This window comes from Pogona vitticeps, chromosome 3, assembly GCF_051106095.1.
Source record: "Pogona vitticeps strain Pit_001003342236 chromosome 3, PviZW2.1, whole genome shotgun sequence".
NCBI lineage: Eukaryota > Metazoa > Chordata > Lepidosauria > Squamata > Agamidae > Pogona > Pogona vitticeps.
The window spans coordinates 245,411,947-245,435,452 of record NC_135785.1 but is presented as its reverse complement, the minus strand read 5'-3'; the positions used below and the strand labels follow the sequence as shown (position 1 = coordinate 245,435,452).

General features: G+C 45.3%; 1 protein-coding gene and 1 long non-coding RNA gene across 5 annotated transcripts; one reads left to right on the top strand and one right to left on the bottom strand.

Moving 5' to 3' along the window:
* Nucleotides 1-188: 188 nt before the first annotated feature.
* LOC144588069 (uncharacterized) lies at nucleotides 189-3,321 on the top strand. Its single transcript, XR_013543404.1, has 3 exons — nucleotides 189-304; nucleotides 1,894-1,956; nucleotides 3,205-3,321. It is a non-coding gene; the product is annotated as an uncharacterized LOC144588069 (long non-coding RNA).
* On the bottom strand, nucleotides 726-22,996 carry C3H11orf65 (chromosome 3 C11orf65 homolog). Of its 4 annotated transcripts, none has more exons than XM_078390079.1 (10): nucleotides 22,888-22,996; nucleotides 21,675-21,734; nucleotides 20,640-20,757; nucleotides 18,685-18,777; nucleotides 18,199-18,252; nucleotides 10,732-10,932; nucleotides 6,449-6,582; nucleotides 4,599-4,769; nucleotides 4,019-4,074; nucleotides 726-931 (listed from the first exon to the last, which is right to left on the bottom strand). In XM_078390079.1, exons 2-10 carry the CDS (start codon nucleotides 21,710-21,712, stop codon nucleotides 822-824), a joined length of 975 nt encoding a protein of 324 aa, XP_078246205.1. In that variant the 5' UTR covers nucleotides 21,713-21,734; nucleotides 22,888-22,996; the 3' UTR covers nucleotides 726-821. The 4 variants fall into 4 exon arrangements, with proteins under 4 accessions (XP_078246205.1, XP_020658802.3, XP_078246206.1 ...); XM_020803143.3 differs by having other exon boundaries at nucleotides 22,651-22,951; XM_078390080.1 differs by lacking the exon at nucleotides 18,685-18,777 and having other exon boundaries at nucleotides 22,888-22,993.
* Nucleotides 22,997-23,506: the final 510 nt, after the last annotated feature.

The following is a 23,506-nucleotide window of genomic DNA, read 5'->3' as shown; positions in this document are numbered from 1 at the left end:
TAGACCTCCCAGTGATTTCTTCCATTGTAGATTTGGATGTATTGTGAGGTATCAAACTTCTGATTCCAAAATCCAGGAAATTCAGTCCTTCAAAATATCTTCTGGCTTATGCACGTGGGGTACTTCTGTATCCATGACTTAAAACAAAAGGAAATGGCCCAACATTGTCTTGAAATATTGCAGCATTGCCTCTAACAAATAGGATGCCAAGCTTTACATACACCTGAACGTTGAAAACACCAGTGTCAGCAGTCAAGATGGCCTGCACAATCCCCTTTTGTGTTCCAGTTTCATTTGGTCTTCAGTAAGTATTCTTTGTGGTTCCTGTGCTATTGCTGCTATAGATCATTTAACCCAGTGGTTCTTAACCTTTGTTACTCGGATGTTTTTGAACTGCAACTCCCAGAAACCCCAGCCAGCACAGTTGGTGGTGAAGGCTTCTGGAAGTTGCAGTCCAAAACTCCTGAGTAAGGTTAAGAACTAGTGATTTAACCTTCCTGAGAAAAGGCACTTAATCGATAACACTGGCTTTATTCATACTGTTTATATCTTTGAAAAGTAAAATGAAAAATTATGTTTATTTCACTATATGATATGTATGTCCAAAAACAATTCTTTTTATTCAAGACAGAATATTTATCATGATAATGTCCAAGCTCCTTTAGATTGTGTTTTAATGTATAAAGTCTGGAAACTATATGAATATATCATCATATCTACATTAATTTTTGTTACCCAACATTTTATTCAATAGTATTTCAGTTGACACTTCTATACAGAATAGAAGCATGTATTTTTCAACTTTAGTTTCTCGTCAGCGATCAGGGTGCTTGCTGTCCCTTTCTGCCCTTGCCCATGTGAGATTGTACTAATTCCTGGATCTTTTTTGATAACTCAGAAAGATCATATGGTTTGTCACAAAACTGGAAACCTAAAGATTAGAAATGGAATGAATGTAAGAAAATATGTACAAGGCAACCAATGTATTTTTTTGGAACAGTCATAAATGGAAATTTGCATACTGTAATCTACAGTATGTTCTAAGTCTGTTCTAAGTCCTCTATTCAAAGCCTATTACCATAGTCTCTTGAGACTAAAGGATGCCTACTCTAAATCTATAGGTCAAGTTGGTATTATGCAGGATCTGAATCATGGATGAATTATATATATTGCTCTGCTTGCACACATCAGCTGATGTTATTTAATGCACACTGCATCTGCTAGTTTTGGAAATGTGCAAGATGCACATGGTCCTGAAAACCTGTCCCAGGCACCTGGAGTATTATTTCCCATTTACTTTCACTGTTGGAAATTTTATCATGCATTGCCTAACACATTCAATCCTATGTTTGTAGTTATATGGTTCTTAAGGTGGTTATTACTTAAGCCAGAAAGAAGAGATGACAGGGTGTTTTTTTAAATTATAGCTCCCAGGATCCCTCTGTTCTGTTTAGAGTGGGAGTGGGAGGGGGTACAATCTGCTAACGCAGTATTTCCTCCATCTGTGGCTTAAATAATGAAACTTGATGCTTTCAAAACATTGAATTCTATCCACAGTGCTAAATCATGGCTTCTTTATGCATTTGCAGAATATTCAAAACCATGGCCATTTTACAGTAATAATTTTGGTATGATTGAGAAGTACATTATTTGCCATCCCTAATGTTTTGTTGATACAGTGGTGCCTCGCTTTACGATTGCCCTGCATTATGACGAATCCACTTTACGACGATCTTTTTGCGATTGCGATCGCAAAACAATGGTGTAAATGGGGGAATTTCGCTTTGCGATGATCGGTTCCCTAATTCTTCACAAAACAATGTTTTTTAAACAGCTGATCGGCAGTTTCAAAATGGCCACCGGGTAATTAAAATGGCTCCCCTCTGTGTTTAGGGACGGATTCCTTGCTATACAGGCAGCGAAAATGGCCACCATATGGAGGATCTTCGCTGGACGGTGAGTTTTTACCCCATTGGAACGCACTGAACGGGTTTCAATGCGTTTCAATGGGCTTTTTAATTTCATTTTACAACATTTTCGCTTAACAGCGATTTTCCTGGAACGGATTATCATCGTTAAGCGAGGCACCACTATATTCTGGAAATCATAAGATATATTTGTATATATCAGAGCAGCCTGTGAAGTGAATGTGCATACTGCAATTTGCGTTGGGCAGAATTCTACTGAAATTATACCCCAAAGTAAGTGAAATTGTGTATGTTGTGGTGGAGCTGCAGCTAATTAACAAGGTGCCAGTCATACAACCAAGCATGCAGCTGGTGCTTTGTTCCAGTAGTGCCTCGACTTACGACAATCCCGACATACGACCATTTTGGTTTGCAACCAGCTCCGGCCGCAAAATTTTGCTTCAACTTAGGGCCGGAGCTTCAAGTTGCAAACAAAAGAGGCAAGGAAAAAAGGCGGGGAATTCAAATTAGAGGGCTAACCCTTGGTTGGCAAAGAGCTTCTTTGTAGCTCTTTCACCCCAACGGTCAGAGTGTGTGTGTCGGAGGAGGCTTCAGACTGCCTGCTGCTGCTTTTTGCTCCTGAGCAAGTACATTCACTTTGTTTTGCAGGGTGGGTTTGGGGGTGTTAGGTTTCTGGGCTGTGATGTGTTTTGATGTGTGTTTCTTTTCTCAGCCCCATCGCGTTCCGATGGGGCTGGCTGTGTGGGATGTGTGTGTGCGTGTTTTTGTTTTTCAGCCCCATCGCATTCTGATGGGGCTGGCTGTGTCTGTGGGGGTGTTGTTTAAATTTGTTTTTCAGCCCCATCATGTTTTGATGGGGCTGGCTGTGTGGGGTGTGTGTGTGTGTTTTATTTGTTTTTCAGCCCCATCACGTTCTGGCTGTGGGTTTTTTGTTTGTTTGTTTGTTTGTTTGTTTAAATGCTGGAAGGGATTAATCACGTTCCAATGCATTCCTATGGGAAATGGTGCTTCGACGTAAAACCATTTCGAGTTATGTCCATCTTTTGGAACGGATTATGTGTCGTAAATTGAGCACCACTGTAGTTGTACTGGAATTTGCTACCATGACTTTTATGGGTTTACTTCTCTGAATATAATCTCAAAAGGATTCTGGCCACTGCAGTTTTGTAACTTTGTGATTCCTTTATAAAATGTAGTCTTTCCAAAGAAAAATGTAACTGAAATTTAGATGACAGATTACAAAATCAATGACTGAAATTCTGTTACATTACATAAGTCTCAAGACAGAGTAACCCACTGAAGCAATGGAACTGATGAAGGAGTTGACTCACCAAATTACCACTGATTTAATGGGCCTACTCTATATTTATTAAACTAAGCAACAGGATTTCAGCTATTGTATCCACAACTGCAAAAGTACAAGTGGGTGAGTAATATATACAAAGAGCTGTCCACACAATTCAGGTTAATTGTAGACCTCTAATTTTAAGCAGGGGTGGAGAAACTATGATGTTCAGGATTCTATTGGGCCCTAACTCCCAGTCAGCATTTCCAATGTCCAGGGCTGAGGGGTGTTGTAGCGAAGCGTGATTACCATTCCTGATTTTAATGAATGACACTGGATGTAAATTGAATGCACTCATCTTGTCACATAGTTATACAAACAGCTTATAGCATAGCTATATATCTGTACAATTTAGTACCTTTCTGCTGCTTTTGTGCATTAGCTCAACCTTACATGTTACCCTGCTTCCTTGAATATAAGACCTAACCTGAAAATAAGCCCTAGTATGATTTTTCAGGATGCTCATAATATAAGCCCTACCCCCAAAATAAGCCCCAGTTAAGTGAAAGTCCACCCTTTACCATTGTACAGCAACTAGATGACATGACTGTATTTGAATAAACATCCCCTGAAAATAAGCCCTAATGCATTTTTGGAGCAAAAATTAATATATGACCCTGTCTTATTTTCGGGAAAACACAGTATATAGAGAACCGTTCTCAGCTTGGTTCTACCACAACCCAGAACTATAGCATTTTTGAAACAAAATGACAAAGATTTGCATATAAGAGACTGGATCTTATACCTAGGTGGCTTTCAGAAATCTTGCTTGTTCCAATTTCTTTCCATTCTTTGACATATCTAGGCACAATAATGAACAAACATGTTCAGTTAAAAAAGAACAGCAATAGGCAACAACATGAATTAGTGGAATCTGCCAACATTTTGATTTGATTCAATCTACTGAAATCTATTCTAGTTTAGACTAACTAGGTAAAGGTTCCCCTTGACAATTTTTGTCCAGTTGTGTTCGACTCTAGGGGCGGTGCTCATCCCCTTTTCCAAGCCATAGAGCCAGCGTTTTGTCCGAAGACAATCTTCCGTGGTCACATGGCCAGTGCGACTTAGACACGGAACACTGTTACCTTCCCACCAAGGTGGTCCCTATTTATCTACTTGCATGCTTTCGAACCGCTAGGTTGGCGGGAGCTGGGACAAGCGATGGGCGCTCACTCCGTCACATGGATTCGATCTTACGACTGCTTGGTCTTCTGACCCTGCAGCACAGGCTTCTGCGGTTTAGCCCACAGCGCCACCATGTCCCTTTTAGACTAACTAGCCATAAATAATTCACACTTTCATTGAGTCAAGTTTTAAAAAATTACGTTTCATAGTTGAGTGCATTTGTCCATTTTAACATTTCATTCACTTCCCATTCCATCACTTTATCTACTCCTTCACATTCCAGACTGTTCATTAATCCTTCTGTTGCTCTTTGAATTAAGGCAGTTGCATCTGGATCCAGAGTTTTCACTTGCAGCTTTTCTCCAAAGTACCTAGGAAACAGGGAAATGTGCATTTTCATTCTTCATTGTTTCTGTATCAAGTGGAGGATACTGAAACACAAAGACGTTAGTTTTTCTTCATTTTACATAAGCAGATCATACCAGGGTTTCACCGTGACATTTGTTTAGTCTATCCCAGTCCATCCCTTCAGAGTTTCCCATAAGACTGGGGGGGGGGGGCGCACAGGGACATTATTCTGATTAGCATATATTATAAATTTAAACCATGTGTTTTTGGATTTTTTTAGTGAATGTGTCAGTTTTTCCATCAATGCAGTAGTCCCATTTGTGCTTTACATTGTTTGAGGGAGAATTGCTGCTTATTCTTCCACTTCGGCTGTTTCTAATTTTGCAGCTTCCCAATAAAAAACAAGGAAGCCTTCATACAATAGCATTTCATTGGGAAAATCCTGTTGTTTATAGTTACGGCATGTAAACTGAATCCAGAATCAGTAACAATTTAAATTCATTTAAAGCTTCCTATCCAGACTCTTCAGACTCCAAAGCTCCTGGGGAGGGCTTTGGGGAGCCCTGGGGTGGGGTGGGGACAGCCTTTAATAGTCAAAAATCACTGCTGGGTTGCCACCACATGTGTAGGAAAGAATTTTTTTTCCTTTGAGGGTTCCAGGACAGAGATCTTGGCAGAGCTATCTTCCCCTGTTTTTATACCTCAGAGGTCTCTATTGCCTGGCACCTTCAGAAGCTCTTTAATGCACCGACAAGTGAAATGTACACTTATATCTAGCATTTTTCTCCAGGGGTCGTTTAGCCTTTATTGCTTTGTGAGCCTCTCTGTCTGCTATATCAAGATTCACTTTGCTAAAACTAAATAAAACTAGTTTAACAGAAATTCAATTAAGCCCTTCTGAAGACTCAGTCCTGAATACTGTATTCACTCAGTTCATGTAAACAGATGTTAGCCTGATGACATCTATTTTCCAGTATCTACACTTGAAGCTGTAAATCTTCTGTGTAGTGCAATCACTTTACTTCCAGGTCTAAAATGTTTCCCAACATCAGGGAGATTTCTCTTGTCATGAGAAGGCCAAAGTATTAAAGCCTCAGCTTCAGGATCTGTCCTTCCAGTGAGCACTCAAGATTGATTTCCTTCAGAATGGATAGGTTTGATCTCCTTGCAGTCCAGGGGACTCTCAAGAGTCTCCTCCAGCACCACAATTGAAAAGCATCAATTCTTTGGCGGTCAGCTTTCTTTATGGTCCAGTTCTCACTTCCATACATTGCTACTGGAAAAACCACAGCTTTGACTATGCGGACCTTTATCAGCAAGGTGATGTCTCTGCTTTTTAAGATGCTGTCGAGATTTGCCATTGCTTTCCTCCCAAGAAGTAGACGTCTTTTGATTTCGTGGCTGCTGTCACCATCTGCAGTGATCATAGAAAGTAAAATCTGTCACTTCCCCTTCTATATGCCAGGAGGTGATGGGACCAGTGGTCATGATCTTAGTTTTTTTATGTTGACCTGTATGTATCTGATGTATCTTGATTTTAATATGTTGATTTTATATGTTTGTAAATATTATCTATCTTGCTAAAGCCTATAGCTAATGCAAATAAAATGCTGCTACATGAATAAGAATTAAAAATCACATAGGAGATAAAATGGAAGCAATTTACTGTTATATGCAGACTTTTAAAGAATTGATAACTCACATTTTTTTCAGCCATTCAATTTTCCTCCTTTTTCGTTTCTTTTCCAGTTCCTGTTTCCTTACCACCCTGCAGTATTGGAATTCTTTTGTTTTTATGTTGTCATTAGCAGTAATAGGATCCATAGCTTTCCAGTACTAAAATACACAGACAGGTCAAGTAAAAAGTAAGGCCTCTAAGTATTTTGGCTTCAACTGCATCGAACTGTGACATTTGTATGAAGTCTCTTACGTAAGACCACCTCCCCCCTCTTTGAGGGAATTAACCATATTTTAAGAGAACTCTGTTGCTTCCACCAGCATCACCAAAGGGCACATGTCTGGACTGTACTATCAAATTTGGTTTCTAGACCTCACACCAACCTGCCGCCCTCTGATCAGAGTTTGTCAATCTCTTAAAATGCGGTGCTTATAACTGGACACTACAATCTCACTAGGAGGCACTCAAACACCTTGGCGCTCTCTCAGTTTGGAAATACAGTGGTGCCTCACATAGCGATCGCTCCGTTGAGCGATGAAATCGCTTAGCGAGGGACTTTTTGCGATGGTCCCTATGGTTTTTCTTCATTTCGCGATGATCGCAGGGAAGCGATCATCACAAAGCCCCCATTTTCCAGTAAAAGGAGGTCGGGGAGAGAGAAGAACATGAAGTCACCGCTGGTAGCACATGGAAGTAAAAAACTAGAAGGAAATGCCTTTTTTCCCCTTTCAGGCCCCCCCTCCCTTATCGATGGGGTTTGGGTGTTCCCTCTCTCCTCCACTCACCCCCGCAGGCCTGGCCCGCAACCGGCCAGGAAGTCAGGCAGGCCCCGGTCCGCCTGCTCCAAGGATACGTGTCCCAGCGGCAGCCCAGAGGAGGGAGAGCGGAAGGAAGTAACGAAAGCAGGCAGGCAAGGAGGCAAAGGGAGGCAGCCAGGCCCATGTGGCGATGGCAGCCGGGCGCCTTGCGAGCATGCGGAAGAGAGGATGGGGAAAGGGGGGGAGAGAAAGGCCGGCCGGATTCTTTCCCCCCCTACCCCTCCTGCACGCATCCTATCCGATCTGACCCGCCAAGCACGTGGGGCTGGCCCGGATCGCAGAGGCTGATGCCGATCCCGAGGGCCAGCACGGCAGCAGGCAGACGCGGGTGGGAGCCAGGAGGCGGAGGTGGAGCCTCGCCAACACCAACCCGGCGCCAGCGGCCCCAGGCAGGGCCGGGCCCAGAGTGAGAGGAAGCGAAAGGCTAGAATAGGCAAGCACGTGGGCGCCGGCAGAGACTGGCAGGCTTCAGGGCCTAACCAAAACTAAGGGGGGGAAGAGAAGGAGGAGGAGGAAGCAGAATTGGGTGGAGGGGAGGAGACGGCCGGGCATTGACTGAGCAGCAGCACTATGTGTATGTGGGGGGAGAGAGAAACGCACCCACCCACCCACCCCACGAGGGGCTCTGGCCTCCTTCCTTCCTGTCGCGGGCGGCTGCCTGCAAAAGAGAGGCTGCGCTGCCGGGGGGGGGGAATCTTGGCCGGAAAGTAGAGGAGCCCTGGGGTTTTTTCCCACCTAAGGTCAGGAAAGAGGGGGGGGGAAATGGCCCCAGATCGGCGGAAATGGTTTGTTTTAAACGGAGCCAAGGCATGGGAAGAGATGGGGGAGATCAGGAGCATGGAGCCATCCCGGGTCCTATGGCTGCCTGGTGTTGCCTCGCTTTAGAGGCACCGAAAATGGCCGCCCCTATGGAGGATTTTCGCTTTAAGGTGAGTTTTCAAGCCCATAGGAATGCATTAATCGGGTTTTAATGCATTTCTATGGGCTTTTTAATTTCTCTTAGCGATGAAATCACTTAGCGAGGGTTTTTCCGGAATGGATTAACCTCGTTAAGTGAGGCACCACTGTAAAAACACACACACCTGCTTATGATAAATTTTCTCAATACTTTGGAGACCCTGGAGGTATACATGAGTATCTACTGTACATCTGTGATTTTAAAACATACATTAAGAAACTGCTTGACAAGAACCTCTGAACTTAAATAATGTTGGTGTAAGTGGAACCCACAGAAATACAGTGGTGCCTCGCTTATTGATCGCTCCATTGAGCAACGAAATCGCTTAGCAACTAACTTTTTGCAGTCATGGCAAAGCGACCCTTTTCAAACAGCTGATCAGCGGTTTCAAAATGGCCACCGGGAAAACAAAATGGCTGCTCGCTGCTTTTCCTCGCTTAAGAGGCAGCGAAAATGGCGGCACTATGGAGGATTTTCGCTTTAAGGTGAGTTTTTAAGCCCATAGGAACGCATTAATCGCGTTTTAATGCGTTTCTATGGGCTTTTTAATTTCGTTTAGCGATGTTATCGCTTAGCAACGTTTTTCCGGGACGGACTAACGTCGCTAAGCGAGGCACCACTGTATGGTAAAAAGCTGTTAAGAAACAAGAAAGCAAGGTAACTAGTATTAATTTATTCTACTGAATGGTTTAGATATGAAATGTTGCAATTTAAAGCTTAACCCCACCACAAAAAAGGAAAGTGTGTGTCTGTGTGTGTGTGTGTGTGCATGTATGTATGTATGTATGCGTGTGAATATATATATATATATATTTGTATATATATATTTGTGTGTATATACAGTGGTGCCTCGTATAACGAGTGCACCGTTTAACGACGAATCCACATACCGATGCGGATCTTGCGATCGCAAAAGCGATCGCATACCGATGGCCCCTATGGGGAAAAATCACTTTGCGATTTTTCCCCATAGGCACCATTTCCCCCCAGCTGGGCGGTGCTTGCCTCCGAGCGCCAGTGGTGGACGCTTCCCTGGAGGTTACTCTGAAGGCAGCACCGCCCATCTGGGCGGTGCTGCCTTCAAAGCAACCTCCAGGGAAGCGTCCACCGCCGGCGCTCGGTAGGGCTTGCCTCCGAGCCCCGGGGTGGACGCTGAGGTTGCTCTGAAGGCAGCGCCGCCCATCTGGGCGGTGCTGCCTTCAAAGCAACCTCCAGGGAAAGCGTCCACCGCCGGTGCTCGGAGGCAAGCCCCGCAGCTAGGCGGGGCTTGCTTCCAAGTGCCGCCGGTGGAGGCTGAGGTTGCTCTGAAGGCAGCACAGCCCAGCTGGGAGGTGCAGCCTTCAGAGCAACCTCCGGGAAAGCGTCCACCGCCAGTGCTCGGAGGCAAGCCCGGCAGCTAGGCGGGTCTTGCTTCCGAGTGCCGCCGGTGGAGGCTAAGGTTGCTCTGAAGGCAGCGCAGCCCAGCTGGGAGGCGCAGCCTTCAGAGCAACCTCCGGGAAAGCGTCCACCGCCGGTGCTCGGAGGCAAGCCCTGCCCAGCTGGGGGGAGAAGGCGGCGAAGGTTCAGGGCGCCCACGGTGGAGACTTCGCCGGAGGTTGCTCTGAAGCCTGGCTTCAGAGCAACCTCCAGGGAAGCGTCCACCACGGGGGCTCTGAACCTTCTCCCCCCAGCTGAGCGGCGCAACCTGCGGGGAGGCGTCCACAGCCGAAGCAAGCGCCGCCCAGCTGGGGGAAAATGGCCGTCCGCAGCATTTTCGCGCCTCGCTTATCAAGGCGGCGAAAATGGCGGCCAGATCGGGATTCTTCGCTTACCGGTGAGTTTTCCCCCAATAGGAACGCATTAAACAGAGTTTAATGCGTTCCTATGGGTTTTCCCCTCCCGCATAGCGAAGAATACGGATAGCGACGTTAATCCTGGAACGGATTAACGTCGCTATGCGGGGCACCACTGTATATATTTGTATTTATATGTATGTATATATATGTGTGTATATATATATATGTATATATATGTATGTATGTATGTACGTACGTACGTACGTATGTATGTATGTACGTACAGTATGTGTATATATATGTGTGTGTGTCTGTACGTACATACGTACATACATACATACATACATACATACATACATACATACATACATACATACAGTACATACATATATGACTAAATGTTGAGACCCAAATCTGAACATTATATAGTGGGAAAACAAGATGAAACAAAAATATTTTAAAGAAGGAGTAAAGTGAAAGCTAGGTTCAGGATACTTACTATAAGCAGAGTTGCTTCAGCAGGCCAGTCCTTTCTTGCCCCCACTTTCCTTTTTTGTGGTGGGGTTAAGTTTTAAATTGCAACATTCCATATCTAAACTATTCATATGTATGAAACAAACCCTCACACAATAGGACATCATAGCTTTGGCTACTGTTTTTTGTAGCTGATAATGAAACAACAGCACGGCAAATGAAAATGCTTTATTTATTTATTTATTTATTTCTCTCTCTCTCTCTCTGTCTCTCATCACTCACCCTGATGGAAAGAAGTCTCCAGCCATTATTCTCGATGCGTTTGTACCAGTCACTACGATCTTCAGAACTCTCTTCCTGTCGCTTTCCTAGTAGCCCTCTTTTGACTGCAAGCTTTGTATAATCTTTAGGACTAAATGCACACATGTCCACAATAGGTCTGTGGGTAAATACTTTGTAATATATGCTTGGAGGAAACTTTAGCTGTAGAGAAATATTCAATTTTAAAATGAAAGAAAAAAGGAATTTGACTGATGATTATTTAGAAATGTGTAAGAAGCTTAAAACATTCTCTAGACATCTCTGCTGATTGGGATAAACTATACATGGTGTTTGGGGCAGAGCAATTCCTCCCCAAAACACACTGAAAATAGCTCTCCTTTGCCTAAAATACATATTTATGGTCCCGGAGGGAAGTTATTGTTCTCATTCTAAATTATTTGCCAACAAGTTAATTCCAATGTATGCCAACTTCTACCAGTGTTTCTGGAGGTGCAGAGTACAGTACTCAGAAATCGTTTACCATCAGACCCTTCTAGGGATTAAAAACAAACCAAGACTTTGGGATTAGGCAGCTTGTCTAAGGCTACACAGGCTGGCTCTTCTCTTGGGAGGCATGGTAAGGAATAAAAGGAGCTCCAAACCCAAAATATCTGGAGTGCCATAGCTGCCCAATCTGCTGGAGAGGGAAGTTTCTTTTCAGAGGGTGGTATTAAAATATTCACCCTTGCAAGCTGAACCAGAACAAGCAGGAGTTTATTATGTGTTAATTTTGCAGATTTAAATGTGGGCAAAATTAGACAGAATCAGTCCTACCAGTCCATGCTAGAATGAGTCTAGCACAGACTTGAGTTTACACAGTTCCACTGCTGATTTTCTCACACATAAAGTTGTGTATGCAGAATCACATGGCAGCTACTGTACAGATTAACACAGAGTTATAGCCAAATAGTAACCTGTTGTTTGTAAACAACAAGAACTAGATGGATATGCACAACTGTTATGTGTGAAATGCTCCTGAAACAGAGTTATTGAGATGGCTACTGAACTAAGGAGGAAAGAAAGGTTACTTACCTGTAACGATGGTTCTTCAAGTGGTCATTCTGTGAATTCACACAAAGGGTTAATACCAGCGCCAGCGTTGGGCCTCTCGGAACGTTTTCTAGCTGCAAGAGAAAAGTAACAATGTTTAGGACTACCCCTACTGCGCACGCCCAGCCTAACCGTCCCTCAGTTCCATTTGTCCGCCATAGGCCCTCGAGTCATAGAGATGCCAGTGACAGACAGACAGAGGGGAGGCCGGGCGGGATTGTGTGAATTCACAGAATGACCACTTGAAGAACCATCGTTACAGGTAAGTAACCTTTCTTTCTTCATCGTGGTCTTCTGTGAATGCACACAAAGGGTGATTAGCACGCTTACTAACCGGATGGTGGGCTGTCACTGAAGAGCCGATGCTAGCACTGCCCTCCCGAATCTGGTTTCCTCTCTTGCCCTCACGTCCAATCTGTAGTGGGTTATGAAGGTAGAGGCATTGGACCAGGTAGCGGACCGGCAGATGTCGGGCAGGTCAACGCCACGGAGTAAGGCAGTCGATGAGGCTACAGCCCTAGTGGAATGGGCTTTAAGTCCCTCTGGAGGATCTCTGTGGTTGAGCTCGTAGGCAAGGGTGATGGTAGATACGAGCCACCGAGAGAGCGTGGACGGCGAGGCCGGGCAGCCCTTCTTTGGGCCGAAGTAACAAAGAAAGAGTCTGTTGGCCAGGCGAAAGTCCTTGGTCCTGGATACATAAAAAGCTAAGGACCGTCGAACATCGAGCATGTGTAGCATGCGTTCAACATCAGTAGTCGGAGACGGAAATAAGGTTGGCAGAATAAGTGGTTGATTGACGTGGAAGTCGGAGACCACCTTCGGAAGAAAAGACACGTCCAGGTAAAGCATGACCTTGTCCTTGAAGAATTGAAGAAAGGGTTGATCATGACGGAGAGCTGCCAACTCGCTAGCTCGACGAGCAGAGGTGATAGCCACGAGGAACAGCGTTTTCAGAGAAAGCAGCTTGAGGTCACAGGTGGCCATGGGTTCAAATGGGGGTCTGGATAGGGCATGCAGAACCAAGTGAAGGGACCACTGCGGAAGTGGAGGACGAACGGGAGGTCGGAGGTTAGAGAGACCTCTCAAAAACATCCTGACGGTAGGATGGGAGAAAAGGCGAGAAGAGGGAGAAGCTCTAGGTTGGAAGAAAACAATCGCAGCAAGGTACACTTTGATAGTAGAGATAGACAGGTGGAAATCAAACAGGTAACGGAGATACTGTAGAAGCGTAGAAAGAGATACAGGGGAGGAGACGAGATTTCTCTGCTGGGTAAATTTCAAAAAACTGTTCCACTTGTAGGCATACAAGTGAGACGTGGAGGGTTTGACGGCGTTGGTCAAGACCTCTTGGATTTCGGGACGATCCTCCACGCCGTCAGATGGAGCGCGTCGATGTCGGGGTGAAGGACTTTGCCTGCTTCCTGGGTCAGCAGGTCCGGCCACAACGGGAGGGTCATGGAGTCCACAGCCAGGCTGACTAGCGTGGGGAACCACACCTGGCGAGGCCAAAAGGGTGCAATGAAAATGGCCGGAGTCATGGAACGTTGGAGTTTGATCAAGGACCTCTGTATCAACGGAATCGGAGGGAATATGTACAAGAGACCCTGGTTCCATGGGATCATGAATGCGTCGCCGAGCGAGTGGAGACCGAGACCCGCCCAGGACGCGTACCGAGAGCATTTCGCGTTGTGAGGGGATGCAAACAAATCCAGCACCGGGGTCCCCCATTGGCGGCAAAGGTCCTGGAAGACCAGAGGGTTCAACTCCCATTCGTGCGTCTGATGTTGAAGCCTGCTCAGAGTGTCCGCAACTGTGTTGTCCTCTGTGGCCACATGGATGGCGACCGGGTAGACATGATGACGGTAACACCACTCCCAAAGGAGGATGGAGAGATACAGGAGAGAGTGAGAGCGGGTTCCACCTTGCTTGTTGACATAGTGCATTGTGGTAGTGTTGTCCGTCACCAGCTGAACTCCGCGGCCGTGTAGCAGAGGAAGGAAGGACCTGAAGGCCTTGATGACTGCGAGCAGCTCCAGGTGATTGATGTGGAACATGGCTTCTTGTGGAGTCCAGAGGGCGTGAATGGTGTGACGGCCGCAGTGCGCCCCCCAGCCGGACGGACTGGCGTCCGTTGTGACCTGAACGGTGAGACGGAGTGGACGAAAGGGCCGGCCAACCGTGAGATGGGGTGTGTACATCCACCACTGGAGCTGTCTGGTGAGCTCCGGGGTGACGCGAAGACGCTTCCTCTGGCTGTCCATCATAGGGTCGAAAAGGGTGAGGAACCATGATTGGAGCGACCGGAGCTTGAGGCGAGCGTGAGCTAGCGCCGGTGTTGTAGAAGACATCAGGCCGAGAAGGTGTTGGGCGTGATGGGCTGTAACCCGGGCACGGGGAAGAAACTTTCTGATGGCTCGTTGGATCTTGCGTATCCTCTCTGGGGGGAGAAAAACTCGACCCTTTATGGCGTCCAAACAGACCCCTATGTATTGAACTGTTTTGGAGGGAATGAGCTGAGACTTCTGTTCGTTGACAGTAGACCGAGGTTGTGAAGGAGATACAGGATAAATTTTGTGTCTTTCAGAGATCGGCTTCGTGAGGTGGAGACCACGAGCCAATCGTCCAGGTAAGGGTAAACGTGGATGCCCCTGAGACGAAGGTAAGCTGCCACTGGGGCCATGACCTTGGTGAAGGTCCGGGGAGCTGTGGATAGACCGAATGGCAGGGCCTGGAATTCGTAGATTGTGCCCTGAAAGATGAACCGAAGAAACTTTCGGTGGTCGGGATGAATAGTGACGTGAAAATATGCGTCCTTTAGATCTATGAGGACGAACCAATTGTCCTTCTTCAGGAGGTGCATGATGGACTCTAAGGTGAGCATCCAAAACCGTCTGGGTCGCAGGTAAGTGTTTAGGAGTCTTAGATCGAGAATGGGCCTTATGCCTCCTCCTCTTTTTGAGACAGCAAAGTAGCGGGAGTAGAAACCGCAGTGTATGTCGCTGGATGGTACTGTAGAGATGGCATCTTTTTGTAAGAGAGATAATATTTCTTGTTCGAGCGAGGAGTCGAATGGAGAATGATTTATGAAACCGAGCGGAGGAGATCTTATAAATTCCAGCTGGTAACCGTGTTGAATAATTTTTAGAGCCCAAACGTCGGTTGTGATGATAGACCAGTTGTGAAGAAACGGTTGAAGACGGGTGGCAGGTGGTGAACGGGTAAAAATGGGGGGCCGAAAGTCAAAGATACTGTTTTTGCTTTCTGCCAGGTGGCTTAAAGGGTTGGCGGCGATGGGACGGACGAGGCCGGTATCCCTGATAGCCCTGGACAGAAGAAGAGGACTGGCCAGAGCGTTGCTGAGGTAGGTGTTTGTAAGTCCGGTACTGTTGAGAAGACTGATACTGACCATAAGATTTGCGCCATTGAGGGCGTCGCTGTCTAGATTGAGTCTGAACCGAGTAGGACTTGGCAGTCCTCTTAGCCTTGTGAAGGTCTTCTAAATGGGAGTCGGTCTTTTCATTGAACAGCCCGGTAGCGTCAAAGGCGAGGCTCTCAACCTTTGACTTGACATCTTCCAATATGTCTGCAGAACGGAGCCAAGCGTGGCGCCGGATAGAGATGGCAGACATGAGAACTCTAGCAGAGATCCCTGCTGCATGTCTGATGGAGAGGCGTTCATATTTGGATACCGTCTGAGCTTCCTCATATGAGTTAAGGAAAGCTTGCCGGGTGTCTTCAGGTATCATTTTTAATCCTGGCAAAAGCTTGAGCCATAATTGTTTGTGATAAGCTCCCAGAACAGTCTGATAATTTATGACTCGAAGTAGCAGGGTGACAAGGGAGTAGATTTTCCTGCCGATGAGTTCCAGCTTTTTACCCTCCTTGTCAACTGGAGTAACATGGGCCTTGGCCGAAGGCCTTGAACAGCTCGTTTCAACAATGAGTGAGTTTGGAATGGGATGCTTGAGCAAAAAATGAGTGTCAGCCCCGTGAATCTTGTAGAAGTGCTCTGTGCGACGAGGGACATTAGGTGTAGTCGCAGGTTGAGCCCAGAACTCCTTAATGGCCTCCATAACCACAGGCACAAAGGCTATACTGGGGGGAGCAGTACTGTCTTTCTTGATGTCCCCAAAGAACAAGTCCTCTCCCGGAGGCGAAGGGAGATTCAAGTCCAGTTTAAGTGTCTTGGCAAGTCTGGACATCATCTGAGAATAGGAGGAAAAATCCTCAGACGGAGAAGGGGCGTGAGGATCACCAGTATCTGAAAGCACCAGATCACCCGGAGGTAAATCGTGCGGTGGCAAGGGTGGGGGTTGCTCCTGATCGGAGTCAGAAGGCTGCTCCGTGGACACCTCATCTGGATCAGAGGAGAAGACATCCCTCTTTTTCTTTGGAGGGGGTTTCTCGATGCCGACCGGCGCTGTCGGGGGTCGAATTGGGACCACGGTCGGCGCCGAGGTGGAAGGAACCGGTTGCGGGGGAGGGGCCACCGGTATCGTAGGAGGCTGGTCTCTGACTCGAATAGCCCGGCGTCGGCGTCGAGGTCGGTTCGACTCCGAAGAAGAAGACACGTATATGTACCGGATCTTTTTGCGGTACCGGTCTTGAGACGCGGATGTCGAAGACGAAGAAGGAGACCTCGAACGGTCGCGTTGACGTCGATGGCGCTTACGACGCTTAGGGTGGTCGGAATCCGCCGAGCAGGAAGAAGAGGATCGACGTCGATGCTTGCTACGACGTTGATGAGAGCGGCGCTTCTTCTTAGAGCGTTTGCGCTTAGAGGATTTCGAGTCCGAACGATCGCCAGAGTTGGACTGAGTGGAAGCTCGATGCCTCTTCTTCGACCGTTTCCGCCGAGGGGACTTCGACCTCGAGCGGCCGGAGGAAGGGGACCGGCTCGGGGAGTGATGCTTCTCCGTGCGAGAACGCTTGCCTCGAGGAGATTTCTACCTCGAACGCACAGGTGATCGAGGTATCTTCTCTCGAGGTGATCTCGAGTCCGAGTGTACGGACGAGATCGACACGGGAGGCGACCCCTGGCCCGCAGGAAAAGGGCTATGTGGGGCAGAAGTGAGACCAGTAGTGACAGCGACTAACTGGCTCGGCGTCGGGGAAGACCTTCCCGATGGTGGTGCCGCTTCAGTACGTCGAACCGGAGGAGGAGCGGGTGCCTCTGACGAGGCCTCGAAGCGCCTCGACAACTCCTCGAGGATCGGTGACGGAATGGAACCCGAGCTCGGAGAAAGTCGAATGGAAGTCATTTTAAGCTGGGCGGCCGCCTTAGCTTTGGACGACTTCGACGGCTTAGCTTTCGGAGCTGGAGGCTCGGGGTTCGAAGCAGGAGCGGCCGATTTCGACGACGCAGATTTTTTCGACATTTTGGAAACTTTAGAGACGACCGACTGAACAGGAGCTGCTCGAGAAGTGGAAGCCATTTCCCCCTCCGAGGGCGCCGTGGAAGACAACGTGGACTCCCACAGATGAAGTTTAAGGCGCTGTTGGCGAGCCTTGAGAGCGGCCTTAGTGAAGGCTTTGCAGTGTGGGCAAGATTTGGGATTGTGCGACTCCCCCAAACAATACAGGCAAGTATCGTGGCCGTCCTGGTGGGGAATTTTGCGGTCGCACACCACACACCTGCTGAACGGCCCGGAAGGGGACATAGGGCGGTAAGGAAACCGAAACGACAAGTCCAAGGATAAGGCAGAGCAGTCCGAAATCAGTCCGAGTAAAGCCAAGAAAATACACCGAGTCGTCAAGTTGAAGGGAAAAAGCGCTAGGGTAGTCCGTGAGCGAAGCTTAGGTCAAAAGCCAAAAATCAGATAGATCGCAATAAACGCAGCTAAGACGAGAGGCTCCAAACCGCTAGGCGGAAAAATGGAACTGAGGGACGGTTAGGCTGGGCGTGCGCAGTAGGGGTAGTCCTAAACATTGTTACTTTTCTCTTGCAGCTAGAAAACGTTCCGAGAGGCCCAACGCTGGCGCTGGTATTAACCCTTTGTGTGCATTCACAGAAGACCACGATGAAGAACCTCAATTACTCTTATAGACTTGCTTCAACTCCCACTTTATTAATGGACTTGCTAGGTAATATTAGGCAAGTGACTATCTTTTAACCTATAGGAATGACAATACTGTAATTTCACCATTTTGCTTTTATTAGACTGAAAATGTGTATATTTTCCAAAATGTATATGTTACATTGCACTCTCTAAATGACTATAGGTTCTAAACTATAGCATCCAAGTTTCAGAGTCTTGACTTTATGAATTTCAAAGCCAACTGTACATAACAGAACTCAAAATAAAATATATATATGTAAAATATGGATTTTTAAAAAATTGAACTTCCATATTTAATACCACTGCGATTTGTACTTACCCCACCGAGTCTGAATCTGATATGAACCCCTGCTGCAGCATCTAAAAATTCTGCCTATAATCAAGGGGAGAGTATAATTCTGTCATCACAGTTACATTCTAGGAAAACGGAAATAGCAGATCCCTTTTTGGGTGTAGATTATTGCTTCCCTTTCTATCTTTTTCATATCTTGATTAGTGCTTTGAAATTTACTGTTCTAGTCTTTTAAAAAGTGACTAGTTCTACTCTGGTATAAATTATTTCGTTCCACATAGCTATATACCATATCTAGCAAGAGAGGGCAGAAGAAAGGATGTTGGACAGATAAGCAGGTACTTTTTAAATACACATATGCAAAACATGTATTAAACAATCCACTGGTGTTAACACAAGAGTTTCATATAACAGACTTAGTTACATTAGATCTATCTTTGATAAATGATAGTGTAACAAGTTAAAATCTTTCTTATGTATGCCATCAAATATCCTTGTCAGTCTAATTCTTACCTCTCTAGGGTCAATGTACTTCATGAGTCGGGAAGGTTCTCCACACTGCTTAAAGCCTATTAATTCTTTATAGTAGTCAAACACACCAAGATCCTGGCCAAAAGGTAAACAAATCTCAATTACCGAAATTCTTTTCCTTGCCATATTTGGGAAGCAGCAAGTCACAATGCTCGAGTTCCTACCTAGATAACGACTAATTCAGTTTAAAGAAGTTTATAAGACAAAAAGGGGGGAACAATTGATAGGATCAGAAGGAAGTTCAAATTTTAAAAAAAGTATTGTGTGTAGTAGCAAATCCTGTGAATAATTATTTTTAAAGCTCATCAATGGGCCAGCACATCTCTATGAGGCTCCTCCAATTCCTGTTGATACAGATATTTTCCACCAATCCAGATTGAAGGTGTTCACTAGGCAATTCATAACAAACGCTGTCCATGTGGGCAAGCAAGCAAGAACAGCTACATGAGTGGGGGATGAAGCTTATAATCCTTCTCCCTCTACTCTGATGATCATGTCTATTCCAGTTGTTGATTCTAGTTTTAAAAATATGCATATCTTATCTTCTTCCAAAGAGTTCAAGTTGGTTTTCTCTTCCCCTCCCTCCGATTTTATTCTGAAAAAGAACGCTAACACAATAGGATTAGCCCAAAGACATCAAATGGGATTCTGCTCATTGTATATGGATTCATTTCCCAAAACAGGATTTCTAAGAGTGGAAGCACTTTCTAAAGAAAAAAAAATGTGAATTATTTTTACTCCTTATGTGCCTATGGTTAGTGAAATTCCATGGGGCCAGATGTTCCAACAGGGAAGAATCAGCTTGTCTGCTGTGAAATGCCTGTTCTTTCAATACGCTTCAGTTCTTCATATTGCTAAGAATTCAAATATGTCCTTGAGGATGCATTGTCCGTTCACACATCTGGGACTGCAGATAATGGGATTTCTACACTGAGAGCATTCCTGGAACAAGTCCAGCATATCCTCATGCTGATGTACTGCATAAAATATGCTTCAGGGACATTTCAGTATCACTGGCACTAGCAGTATTTGCCACCCTTGGAACACTGTTGGAGAGGCAACTCCGCCTTTCTACTTACTTCCCTCACCTATATTTTTAATTCCCCTTTAATGATCAAATGGCACTAGTTTAAGTCCTCCTCAATGCTTGCCGGGGGGGTAATACTAGTGTGCCAGGACGATGTGCAGAATACAGTAGCAGTGTCTTGAGTACGAAGGTTGCCCACCACCATTGGCTGAGGTCCTCTGCTTCCCTGCACACCCCAATTTTATTTAAATTAGTGTTTGTTATTTAATGGCATGTGGGGAGAGAGGTTCCATGCAGAGATTGGAGAATGGGGTGGAACAGCACTGAGGGGCCAGAGATGGGTAATTGTGCCTAAAGGGCCCCTAATACCTACAGTATTTTCCACTACTACCAGGTGAGGAACTTCCTAAAATCACCCAGAAAACTGTGAAGTTTCCAGCAGAAGCAAGTTTGAATTTAAACCACTGGTAAAACACCTTTTAGTTCTTACATTCCAGATATCTAATATCTAAATTAAAGCAAAGTGCATGTATTGTATATTTTTACACCAACCATCTATTGACGGTCTAGCAAAGAACATAGTAGCTATCAAATTTTCTTTTTGTAGAACATCCAGAACTTGAGATACATTGTTTTAACATGCTGAACGGGTTACAGAAGTTCTTTGTGTTAAGCTTTGTGTAATTTGCAGCTAATTGCTCAGATACTGAGGAGTGTTTCAGTTGTATGTCTGATCACGTGCTTGATTGCACAACTCGGATGTGCCCTTACATCTTGTCAATCGGCTATAACTAAGTGCAACACATTACACAAACCTTGGAGGAACACCAAGAAGATTCGGAATAAGCAATTAATGGTCTGGAAAGAGAACTGAAATCCTTGGTGTTTTCTGAAACAGCATCTCACTTACCAGCCACCTTTTCCACGATCTTTGGATGACAGTTGCTGCATGGTTTCGTCTTTTGTGTTTCTCATTAGAATATAATTCCATGAGTGCATCCACATCGTGCAAACGTTTTCTGTATTTCCTTTAAATAAGATATTTTAGAAATATCATTAACAGCTATTTTTAAATAACTGGTTTCACAACATTTTTCAATTTTTGCTTATTTTACAAATTATACAAGATGAAGTTTGGTTATCTTCCCTACTACTATAACTGTTACCAGAGGAGTAATTGATGCATTCATTACTGTTTTCCACTTCTTATCCTTGTGAAGTAAGATCAAACAAATAAGTACTTTGATTTTAACTTAGTTTTACTCTGATTTTTACTTTGTTTATGTAGAAAATTGAATTATGAAACATAAATTGCCAATTACAAGAAGGGGGTTTATGTCAGCACAGCTTACAAAGAGGAACACTGGGAAGGCACTTGTTCAGCTATATTTAATGATCACAAATTATCTTTACTCAGATATTAACGCCTGTGGCTTTGCTGAACATAATGTCTGATACCCTTTCTTTCTCTAAAAAAGTGGTACATAAAACAATTTAATCATGTTAAAATCAAGTAGAACAAATACAATTAAAGCATAAAAGATCTTGTGATCTACGGCAGAATACTAATACTCAAATAAATAAAACACAAGAAAAAACTTGCATCAATAAAAGAGAAACACAGAATCCACTTAAAAGGACCTTTTTCTTTAAAATCCCTGCACTTGTAAGTCAATCAAAATATGTAACATAACAAAGAGTTATCTTCCACTATTAATATAATATCAGTACTAATTCTGAAGTGACACAGTGAAAGATAAAGTGTTTTATGCATCAATACAAAGTTCCAACTAATTCAGGGGGATTATTATGCACTACGCATATTCACATGAGGTTAAGATTTATTTGTGCACAGCGGAGCCTGCCTCTGAGTAAACATGTACAGAATGAAGCTAGCAGTCTTATATCTTTAAACTGTATGGGAATCTTCCCATTATATTCTTACCCATGTTTACGCAACAATTTCTTGTTTGTGGGTTCCATTGTGGAAATACACTGGATTCACCTGTACAGAGGGATCCAATAATCTGGATTATTGTGATTGTTCAAACCCCAAATAACAGTTAGTTGTTAATTTCTCTTATTTGGCAGGTTTACAGAAACAAGTTACAGGAAGAGGAAGGCAGGCAAATAGAAATAATGGTTGCTTTCCATACTGTACTAATTTACATGAAGTATATATAATTTGCCAAAAAACGGCATAAAAAGGATTTTTTTCCCCAAAGAAAAACATTCACAGGAAGAGAAGATGCCCAGATCATGGTGTGTACAGATACCCACTTGGTGTTTTTAACAGGTCTCAGCAAATCCTCTATGTCTATGCCACTTCTTAAGACTGTCTGGTTTATAAAGCATAGCCCTAAAATGCAAAGCGAACAAAACTATCTCTGACCACACGGTTTGGGGTGGGGGTGGGGAACTACGTTATTTGTCTTGTGTTGTAGATAAGGGCAAGCTGGGAAACGATCATGCCTGCTAGTTTGTTTCCTAAATGCTTAATCATTTTAGGATATGATCCAGAAATTCATTCCGTGTTAAATCATGCTGGAATCGATGACTGTAAGGTGGGAATTGGCTTTTCGAGGAGGTCTGGAAACATCGTTAACAGCAAAGTGCCGGGGGCTTGCAGGGGAGGGGAGGGGGGCTCTTCGTCAGCCGCTCCGAGGACGCGGCTTCGGGTTTTCCCTGCTTGGGTTTGTGTCTAGACTTGTCGGGAAAAGAAGCCGCCGCTTCGGAGATCTCAGGGCGAAAGCGGCTGAAGGGTAAACGCGCCTCTACCGGGACCCTTTCTACCACTAGGAGTGTTTGAAAGGGAGGCGAACGCCGAGGGCGAAAGAGCTGGGTCGCCCCTTGAGGCCCGCGCCTCAAAAGGTGGCGACAAAAATAAATCCTTTTAACAATACTACGCGTACATACCGTACCTGAATGAAAAGTGAAAGACGTGTGTCTTGTCCATGACTATTCTTTAGCCTCCACCCTCCCAGTAAATACGTGTGACACTTTCCCCGGTTTCCGCGCGCCCCGTCCCCCCTGCGGTCTTGACTTCACTTCTTCCACCTTCTCCCACCTCAGCTCAAGCCTATGCCTGGAGGGCCTGGGATACTCCCAACAGAACACCCAGCCCACACCCACACCCCACGGCTCCGCTTGAGTTGTACCTTTGGGGACAGAGGAAGGAGACACGCTTCGTAGGCGGCTCCGTGTGGCCCGGTTGCCGCGGCAACGCTGGAGGCTTCGGCCTAGCTTTCAGTGCAGGCCGGGGAGGCGGAGGAAGGGCGAGACGGGCGCCCACGAAACACAGTACATTACAGTACAGTATAAGCATTTCGCACCTTTAAGACAAGACGGGTTTATTTCAGTGTGAGCTTTCCTGGACACAACATGAATATTCCAAACATACCTAAGACTCAGGCAGTGTCTCAGGAACTGGGAATGTAACCCAGCAATGGTGACACTGAAACGGTGCTTTCAGTTGGGGGTTTGCTGTAGGTGCAAAAAACTGACGAACATGGCTGATAATTGATAATTCAATTCTTTAAAAAAAAACACCACAACAACTGAGGATTATAAATGTAAGATATTGTGCTTCAGTACCCACTATTCAGAATGCCAGAAAATGGCCCAATGTTGCTGTTCTAGTAGGCATCCTTCAGTCTTGAGAGACTATGGTAACCTGGTTTCGGGACTGCCTCTTTGCCTCGGCCTGCTGGACAAGGGTCTCTTCAGAATGGGAGAGGCCATGATGCACCACCTGCCTCCAGGCTGAACACTCAGATG

Coding starts and splice junctions, on each gene's coding strand:
- C3H11orf65 (XM_078390079.1), bottom strand. CDS start 21,712: ATGGAACCCACAAACAAGAAATTGTTGCGTAAACATGG. Junction 10,933..18,198: donor TCAGATTCAGACTCGGTGGG/GTAAGTACAAAT, acceptor ATTTCTCTACAG/CTAAAGTTTCCTCCAAGCAT. Junction 4,770..6,448: donor ATTGAATGGCTGAAAAAAAT/GTGAGTTATCAA, acceptor CCTGTTTCCTAG/GTACTTTGGAGAAAAGCTGC.